Source organism: Dendrobates tinctorius, unplaced genomic scaffold, assembly GCF_039654945.1.
Source record: "Dendrobates tinctorius isolate UK_male_01 unplaced genomic scaffold, ASM3965494v1 ptg000173l, whole genome shotgun sequence".
NCBI classification, from domain to species: Eukaryota; Metazoa; Chordata; class Amphibia; order Anura; family Dendrobatidae; genus Dendrobates; species Dendrobates tinctorius.
Window position 1 is genome coordinate 2,297,829 of NW_027361840.1, and position 26,274 is coordinate 2,324,102.

The window sequence follows — 26,274 nt, forward strand, 5'->3', positions numbered from 1 at the left end:
GTGGGAGAACTTGCACAATTGGTGGCGACTAAATACTTTTTTCCCCACTATAAGTGTTGGGATTTGCCCGCAAGGGGAGGACTTAGTGAGAGAGACAGTGTAACAATGTAGCAGGGGGTGAAAAGAAGAGCCAAGAAACATGCTACATATCTGGGACCACCAATTAAATATTCAAAAGTGCAAAGTTTATTAGAGTCAACGCAACACCCAAAGATTAAAAACATTTAAAAACAGATCATGTGATACATACCCCATAATGTGGTCAGCTCCCCGGACATGAAAGCACCAAAATACAAAAGTCCATAAACAGGTAATATGATGATAATGATAATCCTATTCAATTTTTAGGATTATCATAATCGTCATCATATTACCTAGACATAGGCCTATTCACATAGACCCTTTCTCCAGTCTGGGCCTCCTGAATGAATCCATATCCTTTGGCCAAGTCGAGGTGCCAGACCACTCCGCTGGTCATTTAGCCAGCTACAACTCCCCCGCCGGGGCGCTTCAAGTCTCTGACAATGCAGCATTCCTGTCGCTTCTTTTCCCGGATCACACTCTGGATCCATTGAACCTCTTCTGCAACGGACCTCCGGGGCTCCTCCACATACGCAGCACTGGCACCGGCCAGAACAAGTGCAGGCCGGGAGGAAACAGATGCCACCAACAACGGGGATGACGGTGGAGACGGGGCGCGACCAGAGAGGATGACAGAGCCACAGAGGGTGAAGAAACAGTGGTCAGGCCGGTAGGTCGTTCGGACAGAAACTTCCTACTCACTGCCACTGCATCTGTTTGTAAGAGGTTCGTCGGATGCAGTGAACAGCAGGAGGCAGAGAAGGGGTTAACAAGGTTTACTAAGGCAATTATTGAATATGAGTTCAAGGAAATCTTCCGCGCAGGGAGGTGTTGAGACAGGCAGTGAAATATAAAATAAACACAATAAAAGTAAAAGTGAAGATAAGGACTTATCGATTGAAGATCTTATTGGAGAACGGTTGGTACAGTTCCCAACAGCGTTGTAGTCCATGAACAAAGTCTTTGCCTTTGTGGTGTAAAAACGAGATGCACTGTCTCCTGACCGTGCCAAAGTATCCCGCTGCGTTGGTCTTGGGTCCGTTTAACTTGGGTCCATTAAACTTCGGATAAAGTTCCTGCTGTGGGTCATTGAAGCGTGACGCGACACGCCGGGAGCATGATGTCGTACAGGCTGCAGGTATGACAAGGCCTCGTACAGAGTCACAGCCTTTAGGAAAGGTCGTTAAATCTGCTGCACTACCCGTTAAGGGTCTCGTACGTGGGGAGGAACTGGATACAGTACTCAAGTAGGGAACAGTCTGAAAAGGATTGGCTTCAGTGGCAGTAGATGAGGAGAGGGAGTCAACCTTCGTCCTGCTCTGCAGTCGCCTTCCCGCCAAGTCTCTCCCCTTCCCGCGCTCCTCTCCTTTTAAGTCCCACATGCCCCCTTCGGTCAGGTGCTCGCGCTCTTCCCGCCCAGGCAAGTCAGGCACGTCAGGCAAGTCACCCCCCTGCAACAGTGGTGACAGCCCTGATCGTTCCGGCTCCAGAGCGTATTTCTGTCTGCTGGCACTATTCCTGTTCACCCCCTTACATGGTGACAGTCCTCCTGCGTGGCCATGGAATACAGGGATGGTGACCGCAGCAAATACCCTGCAGCTTCTAATGTCCTCCGGGCTCCTTCCGCTTCTCCAGTTCCCCGGGTTCCTCATTCTCTACTGGCCGCTTGTCTGACTGCCGGAAAGGATGCCATTCCTCAAACTCCTCCACCAGGCTTCAAAGCTCAGGCCGATCTCTGCCCAGGCCACGGATCGCCTCCAGTCCTGATGGCCAATGCCACCATGGAAAGATGTGCTGCGCCTCTCCATCACGTCCAGCAATGGCATTTCTTCCATTAACAGGTAGTCTCTCTTTGCCAGACTATTCCCGTTCGTGGGTGGAGTCACTTCCTGCTGCTCCACCCATTTTTCCAGACTCTGCTGCGAGGAAGGGAACTCTCTCTTCACCCACACCCATTTTGGGTGGGCATCCATCACAATGGGGTGCCGCCTTCTCTCTCCTGGCGCCAAATCTCTGGCATGACGCCAACGAAAGGCGGCACCCTCCGTCATTTCCACGCCACTGACCTCTGTCATCTTGCCAGTGTTCGGCACCATTTTACAGTCAGTGTCAGCTGCCATCTTTGACTCTCTCACGGCGGTCAACATTTCAAAATCATTGTCAACTCTTTCACGATGGACAACAATTCACAAAGCTCGAGAGTCTTCTCCATCAGCATCTCAAAATCACTTTCAGCTTCTCGTCTGGTTCCAATTGGGAAAGTTGCAGGGAACGCCATCTCAGCTACTCCCACCCTGGTCACAGACCCGTATCCTTCTCTGTTTGTCAGTCTTGGGGTTTCAGGGCTGCTGAATCGATCCTGCCGACTACGCCAAATGTAAAATGGTGGTACATGGTGGTAGTCGCGGGCGAGTCCACTAAGGCATAGTCAGTCCACTCTCCGGCCCCTTGCACATGAAAAGGCAGTCCTAGTCCCACACCCAGGTCACAGTGGGTTACCTCAGATGGATGGCTCCACTCCATGCCAAAATGGATGCACCACACATCACACTCTTTAGGGCCCAACAGTGGCAACTTGGTTTTAATGAAGGTGTAGTAAACAAAACGATAATGGTTTCTGATTTGTTCCAATTCACAGCAATGGCTGCAGCAGCAAAGTCCATAACTCCCAGGGAGATCCCAGAAGCTGAAAGTCTCTCAGAGGACACGTATACAGTCCTTATGAATGCTGCCCAATGGTCCCCTGGCTGCTCTGTCCACTTCAGGGGTAAGGCAAGCTCCCAGCAGTAGAGCATATCCTGCCACAGGCACGCCTGCCCTGCCTCTGCTCTGGAGACAGGGACTTCCTGTCAGCTTGGAGGCTGCTGGCTCAGTCCCCTAAATTAACCCTATCTTTCCCTACTCCAAACACATCTATATATTACATGGTACACTGGTAACACATTAAAACATGGCAAACACAGCACATGCATTAATATACATAGCAAACATTACAGTACAACACGCATAAATGACCACATACAGGGAAGGAGAGAGGGAAGGCAGGGGAGCGTGTCTGCCACCTCCTTACACCAGGACTGTGCTTCTTGAATAGAGTTAGATAGATTTGGGGTTGTTAGAAGTGTGCATTGCTGCCAAGGAGTGATCCACAGCTGGAAGAGAAGAGACTGGAGTGAGGAATAGTGAGATCGTAAAGAGAGCTACTGAGAGACCTTCCTGAAGGCGATATCAGATGAGACGCCGAGTTACTAGAAACCTGAGAGCTTGCTAGTGCCAAATGTGATGGACCTAAGGAGGACTGAGAGCGTGGGACCAGCGGGGGTTCCGAGTGGTAGATCCAGAACGTCTATAGTGGTAGGACGTAGAACAGATGGGTGAGTAGCAAGAAACTCGCTCATCAGGACTGCGGCCTAGAAGCTGGGTTATGGTGACATACAGGCGAAACGATAAGCTGCAGAGCCCTGAAGTAGCCAACAGAGGAAGGATACAGTGTGAAAGAACCCTGCTTAAGGCTGTGCACCCGCTATCCCTTGTACATATCAAGTTCAGTAAATTCCCCATGTTTGAACAGATGTCTCCTGTATTATGGTAATCTGTGGAACTTGTGGTCCTGGCCAGCCAACACCATGTGCTAAAGGCGACCTACATGGGCGCAAGGCCCACACAACAGCAGCGCAAATGCAGAGACTGGTGGCAGGCTGGGGCGGAGGATAGCGTGCTGTGGGTATTTAGGAGATGTGGCTGGTAGGCGGCGGAGGTGTGCTGTACTCACAGGAATGGGGGTGACCCGCTTCTTGACATCCACAGGCAAGAGACAGAGGCAGGAAATGTATTCAACAGGGTTTGCTTTTATTGGCCGCCCTTACGACGACCAGCACCATATATGACAGATGGTTTACACTGTTTTACCACTGCAGACAGGCCCGGGCACCTTCACTTGTTCACTTTCTCCATCAGGCGTACTTCGTGGCTCTATCCACCGTGGCTGCCCTAGGCCAATCCACCACGGCGTTTCACCCTACAAAGTCCACCGTACACCAGACCCTCACAGGCCGTCTCTGCCTGTGACCAATGTGCTGTAGGGTCACCCCCCCGTTACCGTTTTCTGCCGTCAGAAAGTCTCTGAGGGGTCTCCTCTGTGTGACAGACCCTGCTTCTTTGTGAGCTCCCCTGGCTGACTGAAGCTTCTAGAAGCTCACCTCAGTATTTATCCAGTCAGTCCAGGTAGCCCCGCCCTCTGTCACCTGACAGTCACCTTCGCCCAATCAGAGTCACCTTGACCTCTGGCAGTTATGTAACCCTCATATGACAGTTACATAACCATTGCCGTCGGTGCTCTCCAGTGACCTCTGATGGCGGACTGCCACATGACACCTGCTGTCAATCACTCTGTCTCCTATTACAGACAGAACCGTACCCAGCTCAACCTCCCCACACTGACACCCCGCCGGGATCCACGCTTTCATGTGGCACGCCGAGATGTGACTGCTAGATATATATATTTTGTTTATTAATTGATTTGCGACTTCTTACAAGATGAAATTCTCCAAAGAAAATGTCACGATAATTCTTAGAAAAAATGTAGTGCTTTATTGGATTGTCCACCAAAAAGCATCATTGCAGTCAAATAGAAAATACGTGAAATAGAAAGAAATTGTTCATTTGTCGATAATTAGCTCATTAGATTAGTTGAAATTCACCCATCTTTTCCTGGATTCTGAATGGATATTTTTGTCTGTCCATGTCTATATCATGGCTCCAGATGTTGCAGGAATAGCAGGTGTCAAGCCTTTAGAAGCACATGTCAGCTGTGGCATGTAGACCCTGTAATGAATGAAGAGAAGAGCCCGCTCTGTGTCTCATGTGGTTTATGCAGTTGTGTGAAAAAGTGTTCACCCCCTTCCTGATTTCCGATTCTTTTGCAAGTTTGTGACACTTAAATGCTTCAGATCACCGAGCAAATGTTAATATTTAATAATAAAGCCCTTCATTTAAAAACTGCATTCTGTGATTATTTGTCTTATTTTTGGCTAATATTTATATTTGTTCGATCTAAAAAGTGTGAGAAACATGCAAAAGAATAGGAAATCAGGAAGGGGACAAACATTTTTTCATACCTCTCTACACCAGGATGGGGGCATATATCAGGTTTGGAGGATATATACCAGCATCAGGAACATGTACCGGGATGGGGAACATGTACCAAGATAAGGAACATATACCGGGATGGGGAACATGTACCAAGATAAGGAACATATACCGGGATGGGGAACATGTACCAAGATAAGGAACATATACCGGGATGGGGAACATATACCAAGATAAGGAACATATACCGGGATGGGGAACATGTACCAAGATAAGGAACATATACCGGGATGGGGAACATGTACCAAGATAAGGAACATATACCGGGATGGGGAACATGTACCAAGATAAGGAACATATACCGGGATGGGGAACATATACCAAGATAAGGAACATATACCGGGATGGGGAACATGTGCCAAGATAAGGAACATATACCGGGATGGGGAACATGTACCAAGATAAGGAACATATACCGGGATGGGGAACATGTACCAAGATAAGGAACATATACCGGGATGGGGGACATATACCAAGATAAGGAACATATACCGGGATGGGGAACATGTACCAAGATAAGGAACATATACCGGGATGGGGAACATATACCAAGATAAGGAACATATACCGGGATGGGGGACATATACCAAGATAAGGAACATATACCGGGATGGGGAACATGTACCAAGATAAGGAACATATACCGGGATGGGGAACATGTACCAAGATAAGGAACATATACCGGGATGGGGGACATATACCAAGATAAGGAACATATACCGGGATGGGGGACATATACCAAGATAAGGAACATATACCGGGATGGGGGACATATACCAAGATAAGGAACATATACCGGGATGGGGAACATGTACCAAGATAAGGAACATATACCGGGAGGGGGAACATATACCAAGATAAGGAACATATACCGGGATGGGGGACATATACCAAGATAAGGAACATATACCGGGATGGGGAATATGTACCAAGATAAGGAACATATACCGGGATGGGGAACATATACCAAGATAAGCAACATATACCGGGATGGGGAACATGTACCAAGATAAGGAACATATACCGGGATGGGGAACATGTACCAAGATAAGGAACATATACCGGGATGGGGAACATGTACCGGGATGGGGAACATATACCGGGTTGGGGAACATGTACCAAGATAAGGAACATGTACCGGGATGGGGAACATGTACCAAGATAAGGAACATATACCGGGATGGGGAACATGTACCAAGATAAGGAACATATACCGGGATGGGGAACATGTACCAAGATAAGGAACATATACCGGGATGGGGAACATGTACCGGGATGGGGGACATATACCAAGATAAGGAACATATACCGGGATGGGGAACATGTACCAAGATAAGGAACATATACCGGGATGGGGAACATGTACCAAGATAAGGAACATATACCGGGAGGGGGAACATATACCAAGATAAGGTACATATACCGGGATGGGGAACATGTACCAAGATAAGGAACATGTACCGGGATGGGGAACATATACCAAGATAAGGAACATATACCGGGATGGGGAACATGTACCAAGATAAGGAACATATACCGGGATGGGGAACATGTACCAAGATAAGGAACATATACCGGGATGGGGAACATGTACCAAGATAAGGAACATATACCGGGATGGGGAACATGTACCAAGATAAGGAACATATACCGGGATGGGGGACATGTACCAAGATAAGGAACATATACCGGGATGGGGAACAAGTACCAAGATAAGGAACATATACCGGGATGGGGAACATATACCAAGATAAGGAACATATACCGGGATGGGGGACATGTACCAAGATAAGGAACATATACCGGGATGGGGAACATGTACCAAGATAAGGAACATATACCGGGATGGGGAACATGTACCAAGATAAGGAACATATACCGGGATGGGGAACATGTACCAAGATAAGGAACATATACCGGGATGGGGAACATGTACCAAGATAAGGAACATATACCGGGATGGGGACATGTACCAAGATAAGGAACATATACCGGGATGGGGAACATGTACCAAGATAAGGAACATATACCGGGATGGGGAACATGTACCAAGATAAGGAACATATACCATGATGGGGAACATGTACCAAGATAAGGAACATATACCGGGATGGGGAACATGTACCAAGATAAGGAACATATACCGGGATGGGGGACATATATCAGGATGAGGGTTACATATCAGGATGAGGCACATATACCGGGATGGAGGACATACACTACCGTTCAAAAGTTTGGGGTCACCCAGACAATTTTGTGCTTTCCATGAAATCTCATACTTTTATTAATCACATGAGTTGCCAAATGAATGTGAAATCTCGTCCAGACATTGACAAGGTTCGAAAAAAAGATTTTTATCTGAAATAATAATTTTCTCCTTCACACTTTGCTCTCGGCACAGAATGCTCCTTGGCAGCAATTCCAGCATTGCAGACCTTTGGCATTCTAGCAGTTAATTTGCTGAGGTAATCTGGAGACATTTCCCCCCATGCTTCCAGAAGCCCCTCCCACTTGTCGGTTTGGTTTGATGGGCACTTTTTGCGTACCATACGGTCAAGCTGCTCCCACAGCAGCTCAATGGGGATGAGATCTGGTGACTGCGCTGGCCGCTCCATTACAGACAGAATACCAGCTGCCGCTTCTTCCCTACATAGTTCTTGCATAATTTGGAGGTGTGCTTTGGGTCATTGTCGTGTTGTAGGATGAAATTGGCTCCAATCAGGCGCTGTCCACAGGGTATGGCATGGCGCTGCAAAATGGAGTGATAGCCTTCCTTATTCAAAATCCCTTTTACCTTGAACAAATCTCCCACTTCACCAGCACCAAAGCAACCCCAGACCATCACATTACCTCCACCATGCTTGACAGATGGCGTCAGGCACTCTTCCAGCATCTTTTCAGTTGTTCTGCATCTCACAAATGTTCTTCTGTGTGATCCAAACACTTCAAACTTGGATTCGTCTGTCCATAACACTTTTTTCCAATCTTCCTCTGTCCAATGCCTGTGTTCTTTTGCCCATATTAATCTTTTCCTTTAATTAGCCAGTCTCAGATATGGCTTTTTCTTTGCCACTCTGCCCTGAAGGCCAGCATCCTAGAGTCGCCTCTTCACTGTAGACGTTGACACTGGCGTTTTGCTTGTACTATTTAATGAAGCTTCTCTTTCTACTCTGGTTAGAGCCTGTTTGTGCTCTCCTCTGAAGGGAGTAGTACACACCGTTGTAGGAAATCTTCAGTTTCTTGGCAATTTCTCACATGGAATAGCCTTTATTTCTCAGAACAAGAATAGACTGTCGAGTTTCACATGAAAGTTCTTTTTTTCTGGCCATTTGGAGACTTTAATGGAACCAACAAATGTAATGCTCCAGATTCTCAAATAGCTCAAAGGAAGTTCAGGTTTATAGCTTCTCTAATCAGCCAAACTGTTTACAGCTGTGCTAACATACTTGTACGAGGGTTTTCAAGGGTATTCTAACCATCCATTAGCCTTCTTACACAGTTAGCAAACACAAAGTACCATAAGAACAATGGAGTGATGGTTGTTGGAAATGGGCCTCTATACACCTATGAAGATATTGCATTACAAACCAGACGTTTGCATCTAGAATATTCATTTACCACATTAACAATGTATAGAGTGTATTTCTGGATCATTTATTGTTAGCTTCATTGGAAAAAACTGTGCTTTTCTTTCAAAAATAAGGACATTTCTAAGTGACCCTAAACTTTTGAATGGTAGTGTATACCAAGATGGGAAACATATACCAGGATGGGGGACATATATCAGGATGGGAAACATATACCAGGATGGGGAACATATACCAGGATGAGGGCCATATGTTAGGATGGGGGTCACATACCAGGATGATGCATATATACCAGAATGGGGGTCACATATACCAGGATAAGGAAAATATTCCAGGATGGGGGTCACATACCAGGATGAAGCACATATATCAGAATGGGGGACATATACCAAGATGGGAAACATATACTAGAATGGGGGATATATACTAGGATGGGGGCCATATACCAGGATGTGGGTAACATACCAGAATGGGGGTCACATACCAGGATAAGGAACATATGCCAGGATGAGAAACAAATACCAGGATGGGGAACATATTCCAGGATGGGGGATATATACCAGGATGGTGGACATATACCAGGATGGGAAACATTCCAGGATGGGGGCCAGACACCAGGATGGGGGTCACATACCAGGATGAGGAACATATACCAGGATGAGGGACATATACCAGGATGGGAAGCATATACCAGTATAAGGAACATATACCAGGATGGGAAACATATTCCAGGATGGGGGTCACATACCAGGATGAGGAACATATACCAGGAGAGGGGCCATATACAAGGATGGGAAACATTTCAGGATGGGGGCCATATGCCAGGATGGGGGTCACATACCAGGATGAGGAACATATATCAGGATGGGGGACATATACCAGGATGGGGGACATATATCAGGATGGGATTCACATACCAGGATGAGGGCCATATACCAGGATGGGGGCCATATACCAGTATGGGAAACATTTCAGGATGGGGGTCACATACCAGGATGAGGAACATATACCAGGATGGGGGAAATATACCAGTATAATATTTAAATTTATTTTGTGATCTGAAACATTTAAGTATGAAAATCTTGGCAAAACAACAGGAAATAAGGAAGGGGCAAACAATTTTTCAGGGGCGTAACTACCACGGTTGCAGCAGTCGCCACTGCGACCAGGCCCGGGGAGAGTCAGGGGCACAGCAGGTCAGACCATATCTCCCAACCGTCCCGATTCTTGCCGGACAGTCCCATTTTTTAACCCCCCGCATTCCGCCCGGGACTCTATTCTTCCTGCACTGCCCCGCCAGGCTCCCCCCACATGCACCCCATCCTCGCCCTCCCAGATAGACCCACCGCAGCCCCCCACAGCCTGCAATGATGTCGTAGGCTGTTCTGTGGCTATGCGCACAGGACCTGTGATGAGGTCACAGGAGGGGAGGAGTCAGGGGTCACATAATCAGGAGCCTCTGTGTATGCAGGACTCTGCTGTGCTGGTTGTCATGGATGAGGGGAAGTTTCTGTGTGGGGTCAAGAGGGGTTTGCAGGGTGGATGTAGCAGAGATGTGTGTGTACAAGGTGTACGGAGCGGAGCCATGTGTGTACGAGGTGTATGGAGCAGAGCGGTGTGTGTATGAGGTGTATGGAGCGGAGCCGCGTGTGTACAAGGTGTACGGAGCGGAGCCGCGTGTGTACGAGGTGTACGGAGCGGAGCCGCGTGTGTACGAGGTGTACGGAGCGGAGCCGCCTGTGTACGAGGTGTGCGGAGTGGAGCGTATGTGCACAAGGTGTAGGGAGAGGAGCCACGTGTGTATGAGGTGCGGAGCGGAGCCGTGTGTGTATGAGGTGTATGGAGAGGAGCCGCGTGTGTACGAAGCGGAGCCGCGTGTGTACGAGGTGTGCGGAGTGGAGTGTGTGTGCACAAGGTGTAGGGAGAGGAGCCGTATGTGTACAAAGTGCACGGAGCGGAGCCGTGTGTGTATGAGGTGTCAGGAGAGGAGCCGCGTGTGTACGAGGTGTACGGAGAGGAGCCGAGTGTGTACGAGGTGTACGGAGAGGAGCCGCGTGTGTACGAGGTGTACGGAGAGGAGCCGCGTGTGTACGAGGTGTACGGAGAGGAGCCGCGTGTGTACGAGGTGTACGGAGAGGAGCCGCGTGTGTACGAGGTGTACGGAGAGGAGCCGTGTGTGTACGAGGTGTACGGAGAGGAGCCGCGTGTGTACGAGGTGTACGGAGAGGAGCCGTGTGTGTACGAGGTGTACGGAGAGGAGCCGCGTGTGTACGAGGTGTACGGAGAGGAGCCGCGTGTGTACGAGGTGTACGGAGAGGAGCCGCGTGTGTACGAGGTGTACGGAGAGGAGCCGCGTGTGTACGAGGTGTACGGAGAGGAGCCGCGTGTGTACGAGGTGTACGGAGAGGAGCCGTGTGTGTATGAGGTGTTAGGAGAGGAGCCGAGTGTGTACGAGGTGTACGGAGAGGAGCCGCGTGTGTACGAGGTGTACGGAGAGGAGCCGCGTGTGTACGAGGTGTACGGAGAGGAGCCGCGTGTGTACGAGGTGTACGGAGAGGAGCCGTGTGTGTACGAGGTGTACGGAGAGGAGCCGCGTGTGTACGAGGTGTACGGAGAGGAGCCGCGTGTGTACGAGGTGTACGGAGAGGAGCCGTGTGTGTACGAGGTGTACGGAGAGGAGCCGCGTGTGTACGAGGTGTACGGAGAGGAGCCGCGTGTGTACGAGGTGTACGGAGAGGAGCCGTGTGTGTATGAGGTATATGGAGAGGAGCCGCGTGTGTAAGAGGGGGACGGAGCGGAGATGTGCGTGTATTTTGGCATGGGGGGGCCCATTTGAAAGTTTGCATCGGGGCCCATTACTTTGTAGTTACGCCACTGCACACCACCGTATATATGTCTCACATAGCACCTGTTTCTATATATGGTGCTACTATCTGTCCATGTTAGTGTACAAAAATAACCTAAATGTCATGTCAGCAAATATACGCAGTGCTGAGCTAGTAGAAAATGAATAACGTAATGAATATTTAACGGTGAAAAGAGAAAACAAGTGTTTCACCCGCAGCTGCCGCCCCAGGCCCCATTACACCTACCAGCTTCATCCTAAATCTAAATCTTTTGCCCAGAATTGGGGATAGGGAGTCTTCACCAGGTCTGAGACCAGCCTTTGCTTGTGGCACGTTCCCCTTTGTAACTGGACTTTAATGCATTTAGCTTTGGATTCTATTGTGTCCCTCCCTATTCTACTTTTACCAGCTTGCAATGGGACATGTGGATCCAAGAGGTCCTTTCAGTTGTTTTTGCTGTAGTGGGAGAGGTTACTGGGACTTGGCATGGACCTTCCCATCGGAGTTGATACTAGTGCTTTCCTTTTATAACTTTTATCAGCACCCAATCTCCTGGCTTCACTGTGGTGCGTTCGGTGAGTTGTTCTCCTGGAATATTTGGAACAGAAACTTCTTTCATATTTAGCATTTTCACTATGTAATTAGCTTAAGTAAAATCAGCTTTTTTATCTGATCTGTTAAATTCCTTTAAGGCCTCATGCTCACTTGCGATGAAATCGGACGAATTCAATAGGATAAAAAAAAAATCGGATTTAATTCATACCAATGTTAATCTATGATGGTGCCTTCATCTGCTTTTTTTTTCCAGCTCGGTTCGGATCAAGATCGGATTGGAAAAAAAAATTGCAGCATTCTGCAATTGTACTCGCAAATCGGATCGCATCCCGCAATAGAAGTCAATGGGTGCGATAAAAATTTTTTACGATACATGGCGCGAGTGCTGTGTGATTTTTTTATCACACCCATTGACTTCTATTGCGAGATGTGATTCGATTTTTGCTGACAATCAAAGCATGCTGTAATTTTTTTCCAGCCCGATCTTGATCCGATCTGGAAAACAAAACGCAGATAAAGACACCATCATAGATTAACATTGGCCCGAATTCAATTCCATTTTTTATTCGATTGAATTTGTCCAATTTCATCGCAAGTGAGCATGAGGCCTTACTCCTGGTGTTCACCTCTTTCTGGAGTATTGGTTGCATGATTGAAATGAGCAAATTAATTTGCAAAACCCGGGACCTTCAGCAATGTCAGACGTTTGTGGCTGCTGGATGGGAACCATTCAAATCACCATTTACCTGCTGGCAGTTGTGATTCCTCATTTGATTTGTTGCCCTGGCATGCAATCATGTATTCTTCACACCGCAGTGATAACGTCATCCAAGGACTACAAATCAAAAGAGGATCTAGGGTTTCAGCCGGTATTACGTGATTGGCAGAGTTCCTGCCTGGTGTCCACAGACTACAGATGTGGCGTCTGGACCAGGGTCCTGCGAAATGACAGCACAATTATCTTCTCAAGAACGGAGGTATAATGTGCCTTAGGCCGGGGTCACACTAGCGTACAATACGGACAAGTGCTATGCGAGAAAAGATCACAGCACTCGGACCAGTGTTAATCTATGGGGCAGCTCCCATCACCGTTTATTTTCTCGGGCGTATTCGACGTGCGTGCTGCGATTTTATGCGTATATCGTCCGTGACTCTCCAATGTAAGTCTATGGGTGCGAGAAAAACTCGGACACCACACCGACCATCTGTGTATCTTGTAACGAATACGCGCACATTTTTCTCATTTCAACCCATTGAGCCATTAAATTAAATGGGGAAAAGCAGTGAGAAATGTAAAGCCATACGGATACATAGGTGCAAGAAAATCGCATCATCGCTTTGCAAACGCATTACACATGGATCACCATACGGAGAACACTCCTGCGACCCTCGGCAGGGAGACTTGGACTGATTTTCCATACGGCAAGTGTGACCCCGGCCTTACAAACATATTTCTACCTTGTAAAGAATCAAGGTCTACATCTACATTCCCCGTCACACTCTACTGTGTTGCGGAGTGCGCTGCCCTTGCCCTTCCGCTTGTGACATGTGAGCATTGTGCAGCCAGTGTCTGATCAATGCAGCCCATAGTTCGACATGTATCGACAGGTATCAATCTGATGGTAGGTTCCCTTTATTAACAATTTGCTACCTATCTTGCAATTTACACAGAATTTCTTAAATTAATTGTGTAATATTTATATATATATAAATATAATTTTTGAGGTTACATTATTCTCAAAAACTAACATCAATTTAATTCTTGGCAGATGAGTGCACCAGGAACTTTGAAGAACATCTGATTTTGTCGTATTGTAAAGCAGATGATTGCAGTATTACACGAGATACATATGAAGACCATGCTGGCGCCTCCGATATACCCTCAGCACCTCACAGCAAAGATCTGATTTCTGGTCTCTGTAAAGAAATGTTATCACCAAATTCATCACAGATTATAAAGCAAAATAAAAGTCACAGAAGAAATGTGGAAGATCAGAGAGGTCTTACAATTCAGAAGCCATATTCATGTTCAGAATGTGGGAAATGTTTTGCACATAAATCAGAGCTTAATTATCATGAGAAAATTCACACAGGAGAGAAGCCATATTCATGTTCAGAATGTGGGAAATGTTTTTCAATTAAATCAAATCTTGTTGCACATGAGAGAATTCATACAGGAGAGAAGCCATATTCATGTTCAGAATGTGGGAAATGTTTTGCACAGAAATCACAGCTTAATTATCATGAGAGATTTCACACAGGACAGAAGCCATATTCATGTTCAGAATGTGGGAAATGTTTTGCAGATAAACCACATCTTAATTATCACGAGAAATTTCACACAGGAGAGAAGCCATATTCATGTTCAGAATGTGGGAAATGTTTTGCACATAAATCAGAGCTTAATTATCATGAGAAAATTCACACAGGAGAGAAGCCATATTCATGTTCAGAATGTGGGAAATGTTTTTCAATTAAATCAAATCTTGTTGCACATGAGAAAATTCATACAGGAGAGAAGCCATATTCATGTTCAGAATGTGGGAAATGTTTTGCACATAAATCAGAGCTTAATTATCATGAGAAAATTCACACAGGAGAGAAGCCATATTCATGTTCAGAATGTGGGAAATGTTTTTCAATTAAATCAAATCTTGTTGCACATGAGAGAATTCATACAGGAGAGAAGCCATATTCATGTTCAGAATGTGGGAAATGTTTTGCAAAGAAATCACATCTTAATAGTCACGAGAAAATTCATACAGGAGAGAAGCCATATTCATGTTCAGAATGTGGGAAATGTTTTGCACATAAATCACAGCTTAATTATCACGAGAAATTTCACACAGGACAGAAGCCATATTCATGTTCAGAATGTGGGAAATGTTTTGCAGATAAACCACATCTTAATAGTCACGAGAAAATTCATACAGGAGAGAAGCCATATTCATGTTCAGAATGTGGGAAATGTTTTGCACATAAATCACAGCTTAATTATCACGAGAAATTTCACACAGGAGAGAAGCCATATTCATGTTCAGAATGTGGGAAATGTTTTGCACATAAATCACAGCTTAATTATCACGAGAAAATTCACCCAGGAGAGAAGCCATATTCATGTTCAGAATGTGGGAAATGGTTTTCAATTAAATCAAATCTTGTTGCACATGAGAGAATTCATACAGGAGAGAAGCCATATTCATGTTCAGAATGTGGGAAATGGTTTTCAATTAAATCAAATCTTGTTGCACATGAGAAAATTCATACAGGAGAGAAGCCATATTCATGTTCAGAATGTGGGAAATGTTTTGCACATAAATCACAGCTTAATTATCACGAGAAATTTCACACAGGAGAGAAGCCATATTCATGTTCAGAATGTGGGAAATGTTTTGCACAGAAATCACATCTTAATCGTCATGAGAAAATTCATACAGGAGAGAAGCCATATTCATGTTCAGAATGTGGGAAATGTTTTGCAGATAAACCACATCTTAATAGTCACGAGAAAATTCATACAGGAGAGAAGCCATATTCATGTTCAGAATGTGGGAAATGTTTTGCACAAAAATCACATCTTAATAGTCACGAGAAAATTCACACAGGAGAGAAGCCATATTCATGTTCAGAATGTGGGAAATGTTTTGCACAAAAATCACATCTTAATTATCACGAGAAATTTCACACAGGAGAGAAGCCATATTCATGTTCAGAATGTGGGAAATGTTTTGCACATAAATCTATTCTTAATCGTCATGAGAAAATTCATACAGGAGAGAAGCCATATTCATGTTCAGAATGTGGGAAATGTTTTGCACATAAATCAGAGCTTAATTATCATGAGAAAATTCACACAGGAGAGAAGCCATATTCATGTTCAGAATGTGGGAAATGTTTTTCAATTAAATCAAATCTTGTTGCACATGAGAGAATTCATACAGGAGAGAAGCCATATTCATGTTCAGAATGTGGGAAATGTTTTGCAAAGAAATCACATCTTAATAGTCACGAGAAAATTCATACAGGAGAGAAGCCATATTCATGTTCAGAATGTGGGAAATGTTTTGCACATAAATCACAGCTTAATTATCACGAGAAATTTCACACAGGAGAGAAGCCATATTCATGTTCAGAATGTGGGAAATGTTTTGCACATAAATCACAGCTTAATTATCATGAGAGATTTCACACAGGACAGAAGCCATATTCATGTTCAGAATGTGGGAAATGTTTTGCAGATAAACCACATCTTAATAGTCACGAGAAAATTCATACAGGAGAGAAGCCATATTCATGTTCAGAATGTGGGAAATGGTTTTCAATTAAATCAAATCTTGTTGCACATGAGAGAATTCATACAGGAGAGAAGTCATATTCATGTTCAGAATGTGGGAAATGGTTTTCAATTAAATCAAATCTTGTTGCACATGAGAAAATTCATACAGGAGAGAAGCCATATTCATGTTCAGAATGTGGGAAATGTTTTGCACATAAATCACAGCTTAATTATCACGAGAAATTTCACACAGGAGAGAAGCCATATTCATGTTCAGAATGTGGGAAATGTTTTGCACAGAAATCACATCTTAATCGTCATGAGAAAATTCATACAGGAGAGAAGCCATATTCATGTTCAGAATGTGGGAAATGTTTTGCAGATAAACCACATCTTAATAGTCACGAGAAAATTCATACAGGAGAGAAGCCATATTCATGTTCAGAATGTGGGAAATGTTTTGCACATAAATCACAGCTTAATTATCACGAGAAATTTCACACAGGAGAGAAGCCATATTCATGTTCAGAATGTGGGAAATGTTTTGCACAAAAATCACAGCTTAATTATCACGAGAAAATTCACACAGGAGAGAAGCCATATTCATGTTCAGAATGTGGGAAATGTTTTGCACATAAATCACAGCTTAATTATCACGAGATACTTCACACAGGAGAGAAGCCATATTCATAGTATGATTGTAAATGTGATGCTCTATTTTGAGAACTGCTGAGCTAATTCACGAGTGCATGTACAGCGGTGTACAAACTCAATAGACAGACTACAGGTCTCTACACCACTGTGCAGGAGCGCTCCTGCATCGTTGTCTGACCAATCGGTGAAGATCTCAGGGTCTGGATCACCTATGAACAACAATGCTTTAAAAACATGCCAAGGAAATATAAATATTTAGCTACAATTTAATGCTTGGCTATGAAACAAAAAACATTACTGGTTAGTACAAAGATTATATGTAATGACCAAATAGTCTCAAGGATACAATAAAGAAAACAATAAAACATGTCGTATTCTGTATTTTCCTACTATAAATCCTTCATGAATATTCAATATACAACTATATTTTATTGAATCTTATCATGTGCTCTCCTGATGCTTGGGTAGACTAAAACTATCCCCCCAAAAATCATATATTTCTCAGACATGGGCCAATATTATTTGCACAATTTGTGCTTGAGCATAAAGAGGCTGCCCTGAACTCAGGCGGTTTAAAGGGTTACAGTAGGGTCTGTCCTAGGGTCAACCTCTCCATGCAGGAGTAGTGAGAAGATGGTCACTCGCTCCCTCCTGCCCCTTAGAACTGTGAGTGGATGACAGCATGAGACCTCGGTTATTTCCTTTCATACCCTTGTTTTATATATAGTTTATGTAGAAAGTATGAATATACAGACAATCACATGCAATAAGAATGAAGAAAGGTGCCCTCGGGATTTAGCTGCTGGGACTTCAGTACCTGCACAACCACGGACTCCGGCGTCCAGTCTCCAGCACTTGGCCCTGGAGTGAGCTTATCTACAGCTTCACTCCTCAAGTTCTTCCTTACTTCCTCTCTCCTCTCTGTCTCCCTCAGACTGTCTCTTGCAGTCTCTCTGCTACTGACTGACTAGCCCCGCCTCCAGGCCAGAACGTATAGGGAAGCTTCCCTGAAACCAGGTTTTGAGCTCCCCCTTCTTCTGGTCTGAAGTCAGGAAAAGTGTTGGATGCTGCTGTTACCTGTAAAGGGAACCCTCTTTGCTTCCAGGCATGACATTACCCCCTGTGAGGGAGGCAATGCCACTGTGGCAACCAGACTCCTGGGGTGCCACAATTCCTCCTGTCAGGTGTACAGTATGTTACTCCTCCTGTGAGGTGCACAGTACAGTAGATTTTTCCTCCTGTCAGGTGTATAGTGTTTTACTCCTGTCAGGTGCACAGTACAGAGTATTACTCCTGTTGTCAGGTGTACAGTACAGTGTTATTCCTCCTGTCAGGTGTACAATACATGTTTGGCCATTGTTAAATAATGTATGCCTTATATATTATGGGATATTCTTACTGTTGTGGAATAGGACTCAAGAGATAAAATCTTAAAGAAGATAATGTTTATTACTGAAGGCCAGGAGTACACTGACAGTACACTTCACGGAATGCTCTGAGAACAAACACTCTGATGATACTTTTCATAGTCAACATATTATGACTGTTGCATAAAGTTTCTTAGTCCCATCAACCAATGATACAAGCCCAGCTTTCTGACACTGGGCACTACATTACAACCAAAAATCTTTGGTGATCTTCAGATTTCTTGATTCCTTGCACCTAGTCAATGCACCCAGTGCCAGAGGCAGCAAAACAACCACAAATATCTTTGATCCTCCACCATATCTGACTGTAGGTACTGTGTTCTTTTCTTTGTTGCCCTCATTTTGTTTTCAGTAAATAGTCAAATGATGTGCTTTACTAAAAACCTCTATCTTGGTCTAATCTGTCCACTTATGTGGCAACTTATCGCATGGGCTGATGCCCTCAGATCTGGGGCAAAATGGCTGAGGGAACCCCCAAGCGCAGTGAGTTTGAACAGGGAGGACGCTGCGTTACCACCAATGGCGGTATGACCCCGCAATGTACTGTAGGCCGTAAGAAGAACTGCAGGAGAAGTCAAAACAGTACAGAAAGGCAGGTCGCACACCATGTGGCAGCTGACTTCGGGGGCTGATGCTCTTATGTCTAGGGCAAATCAGACTGGGGAACGCCTAACTGTAGCAGATCTGGACGGGGAGGACGCTGAGGTACCGCATGATATGGTCCGACCTGGGTACGTGCCGTGTGATAGAGAGAAATACAGGGAAAGTGGAAGAAACGTGCAATGTGGAACTTGTTGATGCTGTGAAGAATATGAATGTGCTGCGAAAACGAACCGGTAAAGTTGTTCATTTGAAAGTTGAAATGGACTGTCTCGATTTGTGCGGAACCGTCTATAGGGAGCCTTTAGCAGCGCAGAGGGGACCCTGACGGAGCAGAAAGTGAAACCACAGGTATGAGAAGTAATGGACATTGTTTGCACGTGATGGGAGGCCAGGGTGCACCTGAAACATTAATCTTAGCCACTAGAGTTGAGCGAAACGGGTCGAAAAATTTCAAAAGTCGCCGACTTTTGGCAAAGTCGGGTTTCATGAAACGGAACCCGACCCTAGGATGAGGTCGGCCACGAGGTCGGCGACTTACGCGCCAAAGTCGCGTTTCAAAAGTTTGTTTTGCGCTCTTTTTCAGCCAATCAGGATCCACGGACACTGTGGGCAACGTGATGACATAGGCACGGGTCACCACCATCTTTCAGAAGGGCATGCAAGTGATTGGCTTGCTTTGGTATAAAAGGGCGTGCACGCCGACCGCCATCTTACTTCTGCCGATCTTAGCATAGGGAGAGGTTGCTGCTGATTCTGTAGGGAGAGCGTTAGGCAGGGAAGAAGAAAAAAAAACTGCTTCTGCTGCTAGCGATTGTGCCTGTACAACACACCAGTCACTGTGTGCAGTGCAAGGGGAGGCTATATTGTGGTGTATCAGTGGTGTTGGTTGTTAGGCTGCCTTCTAAGGCTTCCTGACAGCTGCATTGCTGTTTACCCACTGCTCTGAAAACTGCTTTTTTAAAAGCAATCCCAATTTTTTTTTTTGTCCTGCTGAGGTACTGAGCGTGCATTTTTTCACACCATACTGCGGTGTACACTCCTTACACAGTACCATGTAACGGCTGTTATCACAGCCACAGTGAAGCTATCTGTGTGTCACTCTCTGAGAATAAGTCGAGGACATGTTCCGTTCTTACAGACCTGCACCTACTAGTTTTGTCTAGCTTTCAAACAGTTAAATATATTTGCTGTTTGATCGCATTCAAAACTATAGAGAGACAGCATGTGTCAGTCCGTATACTTAAAAAACACGGAGCTTGACAATTTAACGTACACCGGACAGCCGTGTACGTGCACGCTCCTCTCAGTACCGTGTAACGGCTGTTATCACGGCCACAGTGAAGCTATCTGTGTGTCACTGTGGAAGGATAAGTGGAGGACTTGTTCCGTTCTTACAGACCTACACTCTAAGGAGATTCCTATTCTGCCCAATTCTACATACACCTTGTAGTTTGTGATACACTAGCCAATTTCTGCCTGTGACATAGCGCTGTGATATTCAGTGGGCCTCACACAATCCGAAAGTGTCCATTGTCCACTAGTGTGTGCAGAAATTCAAAATCTCCCTTATCCTCTAGTCACTTTTTTCACACCTGTGCCATCGAGCCTGTGACATAGCGCTCAGATATTAAGTGGGCCTCACACAATCCAAAAGTGTCCAGTGTCCACAAGTGTGTGCAGAAATTCAAAATCTCCCTTATCCTCTAGTCACTTTTTTCACACCTGTGCCATCGAGCCAGTGACATAGCGCTCTAATATTCAGTGGGCCTCACACAATCCAAAAGTGTCCAGTGTCCACAAGTGTGTGCAGAAATTCAAAATCTCCCTTATCCTCTAGTCACTTTTTTCACACCTGTGCCATCGAGCCTCTGACATAGCGCTCTAATATTCAGTGGGCCTCACACAATCCAAAAGTGTCCAGTGTCCATAAGTGTGTGCAGAAATTCAAAATCTCCCTTATCCTGTAATCACTTTTTTCACACCTGTGCCATCAAGCCTGTGACATAGCGCTCTAATATTCAGTGGGCCTCACACAATCCAAAAGTGTCCAGTGTCCACAAGTGTGTGCAGAAATTCAAAATCTCCCTTATCCTCTAGTCACTTTTTTCACACCTGTGCCATCGAGCCTGTGACATAGCGCTCTAATATTCAGTGGGCCTCACACAATCCAAAAGTGTCCAGTGTCCACAAGTGTGTGCAGAAATTCAAAATCTCCCTTATCCTCTAGTCACTTTTTTCACACCTGTGCCATCGAGCCTGTGACATAGCGCTCTAATATTCAGTGGGCCTCACACAATCCAAAAGTGTCCAGTGTCCACAAGTGTGTGCAGAAATTCAAAATCTCCCTTATCCTCTAGTCACTTTTTTCACACCTGTGCCATCGAGCCAGTGACATAGCGCTCTAATATTCAGTGGGCCTCACACAATCCAAAAGTGTCCAGTGTCCACAAGTGTGTGCAGAAATTCAAAATCTCCCTTATCCTCTAGTCACTTTTTTCACACCTGTGCCATCGAGCCTCTGACATAGCGCTCTAATATTCAGTGAGCCTCACACAATCCAAAAGTGTCCAGTGTCCACAAGTGTGTGCAGAAATTCAAAATCTCCCTTATCCTGTAGTCACTTTTTTCACACCTGTGCCATCAAGCCTGTGACATAGCGCTCTAATATTCAGTGGGCCTCACACAATCCAAAAGTGTCCAGTGTCCACAAGTGTGTGCAGAAATTCAAAATCTCCCTTATCCTCTAGTCACTTTTTTCACACCTGTGCCATCGAGCCTGTGACATAGCGCTCTAATATTCAGTGGGCCTCACACAATCCAAAAGTGTCCAGTGTCCACAAGTGTGTGCAGAAATTCAAAATCTCCCTTATCCTCTAGTCACTTTTTTCACACCTGTGCCATCGAGCCTGTGACATAGCGCTCTAATATTCAGTGGGCCTCACACAATCCAAAAGTGTCCAGTGTCCACAAGTGTGTGCAGAAATTCAAAATCTCCCTTATCCTCTAGTCACTTTTTTCACACCTGTGCCATCGAGCCTGTGACATAGCGCTTTAATATTCAGTGGGCCTCACACAATCCAAAAGTGTCCAGTGTCCACCAGTGTGTGCAGAAATTCAAAATCTCCCCTGTCCTATAGACACCTTGTACCTTGTTTTACATTACTATATAGTTTGTTGGATTTTGTCTACATTTCTACAAAAAATGAGGAAGGCTGGTGGAAGAGGCCTTGGAATTGGGCGGGGGTTGGCAGCTGGTAATGATGGTGTTGGTGGTGGATCTGATGGTAGTGGCAAGAGCAAAATAGGACCGAATGCAGGAGGTGTTGAGCCTGCGTCATCGTCTGGCTCCATAAGGCTTCGAAGGCTTAGTTTTCTAGGAGTTGGCAAACCGCTTTTAAAGCCAGAGCATCAGGAAAAAGTTTTGTCTTACATTGCTGACTCAGCCTCCAGCTCTATCGCCTCCTCTTCTGAAGTTGTAAAAAGTAAAAGCACTGAGTCGTCATTGGAGGCTCATGTTCATGAACCACACCTTTCCTTGTGTCCTTCACCCCAACCAAGATTGAAGGATGACGCAAGCCATACTACTGATTACTCCATGGAGCTGTTTTCACATACCATGCCTGGATTATCAAGTGAAATGGTGAATTACCCAGGCCAAGATGAATCTGACATGGAGTGCACTGATGCACAGCCGCTGATAGATGATTCTGCTGGTACATTCACTCAGAGCACTACATTGTCCTCGCAGTGTACAGAGCCAGATTCTGACCCTGATGAGACTCAGGTGCCCCATCCCGCACACTATACCAGCATACACGGTGACACAGAGGAAGGTGCACATGACATTGAAGAGGAGGTGATGGATGACCCAGTTGTTGACCCAGATTGGCATCAATTGGGGGAAGAGGGTGCTGCTTCCAATAGCTCAGATGAGGAGCATCCACAGCAGACATCGACATCGCAACAGCTGTTATCTAGCAGGCCCGGAGCACTCCAAAGACAGGTTCCAAAAATCAAAAGAGTTGCTGGACAGCTTGTCCAGAGGGTCAAAAGATCACAGCGTGCTAGGCCGCAAAATGTCTGCCAAGGTAGGAAGAGTGCAGTGTGGCACTTTTTTGAACAAAATCCTCATGATCAGGCCAAGGTTATCTGTAAGAAGTGCGCAAAGACCTTTAGCCGAGGGAAAAATCTGAAAAATTTGAATACCAGTTGCATGCTTAGACATTTAACCACCATGCACTTGCAAGCGTGGACACAACACCAAACCTCAAGTGCCACATGTGCAACTGATCACAACGAAGGTAGTCAGCAGCGCTACATTGTTTCCCCCACTGTAAGCCTACCGGTTAGCACAGCAGCAAATGTTGAGGTGTCGTTGCAAGGCCACAGCAGTCAGGGAATCCCACTGTTATATCAACGAAAGACTGATTCTAGGCCATCAGAAAGAACAACAACTCCATCACCATCATCAACCCTCTCTCAGTCCGCCCTGTCCACCGCTACTTCCACCATATGCAGCTCTCAAGTCCAGCTCACCCTCCCAGACACTATGAGTAGGTCAAGAAAGTACTCAGTCTCTCATCCGCGTACACTGGGTTTGAACGCCCACATTGCCAAACTAATCTCGTTTGAGATGATGCCCTTTCGGTTGGTGGAAAGCGCAGCTTTCCGCGAACTCATGGCCTATGCAGTACCACGCTATGACCTACCCAGTCGCCACTTCTTCTCTCGCAAAGCCATCCCAGCCCTCCACCATCATGTGAAAGACCGCATTGTCCATGCACTCAAGCAGTCAGTGAGCGGAAAGGTGCACCTCACAACTGATGCATGGTCCAGTCGGCATGGCCAGGGCCGTTACGTGTCCATCACTGCGCACTGGGTTAATGTGGTGGATGCAGGGTCCACAGGGGACAGCGGTGGTGGGACAGTGCTGCCTAGCCCACGGTATAGGAAACAGTTGGCTGTAGGCCTTCGACCCTCCTCCTCCTCCTCCTCCAGAAGCGAAAGCTCATCCACAGAGCGCAGTCGTACGAGCACTCCATCTGCAGCTGCCACTGTTGCACACGAGGTGTCCCCCTATCGAGCAGCTAGTGGAAAGCGTCAGCAGGCTGTGTTGCAGATGATGTGTTTGGGCGACAGACACACCGCCGAGGTGCTGGCCGAGTACTTGAAGCGACAAACTGAGTCATGGCTGGGCAGTGTACATCTTGAGGCAGGCAAGGTAGTTAGTGATAACGGCCGTAATTTTGTGGCAGCCACAGCACTTTCAAAACTCAGCCACATACCTTGCTTGGCTCACACCTTGAACCTGGTGGTGCAGTGCTTCCTCAAAAATTATCCGGAGTTAACAGCCCTGCTCCAGCAGGTGCGAAGACTGTGCGCGCACATCCGCCGGTCGCCTGTACACTCCGTTCGTATGCAGAAGCTGCAGCGATTGCTCCACCTTCCCAACCACCGCCTCATTATCGACATTGCAACAAGGTGGAACTCCACCCTGCACATGGTGGAGCGGCTGTGCGAGCAGAGGCAGGCCATAATGCATTTGTGGGAGGATACACGGCCAGGCACTTTGAGAGCAGACATGGAGTTGACAGGTGTGCAGTGGTCGAAGCTGAAAGACCTCTGTAAAGTCCTTCAGTGTTTTAAGGAATGCACACGGCTGGTAAGCGCAGACGACGCCATCCTAAGCATGAGCATCCCACTTATGCGTCTGCTCATGCAAACTTTGACGCACCTTAAGGAGCAGGCTTCTGCAGCCAATGTTGATGAGGAGGAGGGAATCCTTGATGACATTCAGCCATTGTCTGCTCAGGGACCTCTCCTGGATGAGGTGGAGGAAGAAGAGGAGGAGGAGGATGATGGGGATGATTACTTAGGGGAGGAGGATGCATCTCGTGGGGCAAGTGAAAATGTTGGCGTGGCAAGGTCTGGTACAGGGTTTGTGCGTGACTGGAGGGATGTGGATTTTCCAGAAAGTGCTCCTCCAACCAGCACTCGCAGTGCATCATTGACACCGGGAACATTGGCCCACATGTCAGATTATGCCTTGCTGATCCTAAAAAGGGACCCCCGCATTGCCAAAATGATGAACGATGATGACTACTGGTTGGCCAGCTTCCTGGATCCATGCTATAAAGGCAAATTACAAAACATCATGCCACAGGAGAACCTTGACCTAATATTGGCTAATAAACAAGCAACTCTGGTAAATCGGTTGCTTGAGGCATTCCCAGCACACAGCAGCGGTGATGGTTCTCACACGAGCCGTACGGGCCGGGGGCAGCTTGGCAGAGGTGTTCCTGGTGCACACAGCAGAAGTGGCGTTGGAGACAGGGGTTTCATGACAATGTTGTGGACTGATTTTTCAAGTACCGCTCACACAACTGGTAATACTGCATCGATGGAAAGTGACAGGAGACAGCAGTTGTCAACTATGGTTACAAACTACTTTTCCTCCCATATCGATGTTCTCCCACACAGGTCATTCCCCTTTGACTATTGGGCCGCTAAACTGGACACCTGGCCTGAATTGGCACAATATGCCTTACAGGAGCTCGCTTGCCCAGCTGCAAGTGTGCTATCGGAAAGAGTCTTCAGTGCAGCTGGATCAATCCTGACAGAAAAAAGGACCCGTCTGTCAACCCAAAATGTGGATGATCTAACCTTCATTAAAATGAACCATGCATGGGTTTCCAAGGATTTTGTCCCACCTTCCCCTGATGACACATAGGGTGACAGAAAAATGGCTTGCTTTGGTCCACCTCTTCCTGGGACTTGACCTATTTCGCCTTTTGCATCAGCTGAATGTCCAACATCAACATATGCCACTTTCAAAAACTCCTTAACTGTGCTGCCTCCCCCCCCATGGCCGTGGTCACCACCTAGCGCAAGACACCGTGCGAGTGCCGTTGCCCTGGACAGGTGGGTAGGCCGACTCTTGGGCGCGGGCACTGGCACAGGGACCCTCATAGTGCAATCAAGTGTCTCTGACGGTGGTGGTGCACACCCGCCGTCAGACACACCGCCGTACTATGAGGGGCCCAGTGCCAGTACCGACGCCCACGAGTGGGCCCCCCTTGCTTGGGCAGGGCCCCAGC

General features: G+C 46.3%; 1 protein-coding gene across 2 annotated transcripts in view; it reads left to right on the plus strand.

The window, feature by feature from the left end:
• LOC141053917 (uncharacterized) overlaps window positions 1-17,514 on the plus strand; it is a 33,997-nt gene extending 16,483 nt beyond the window's left edge. The window contains exons 1-2 of one of the 2 annotated variants that reach the window (XM_073551085.1): window positions 12,058-12,237; window positions 13,987-17,514. In XM_073551085.1, the coding sequence (XP_073407186.1) occupies window positions 12,078-12,237; window positions 13,987-17,186 (3,360 nt within the window). In that variant the 5' untranslated portion in view covers window positions 12,058-12,077 and the 3' untranslated portion in view covers window positions 17,187-17,514. Of the gene's footprint in view, window positions 1-12,057; window positions 12,238-13,986 lie in introns of those variants that run through there. The other variant, XM_073551086.1, reaches the window with a different exon arrangement.
• Window positions 17,515-26,274: the final 8,760 nt, after the last annotated feature.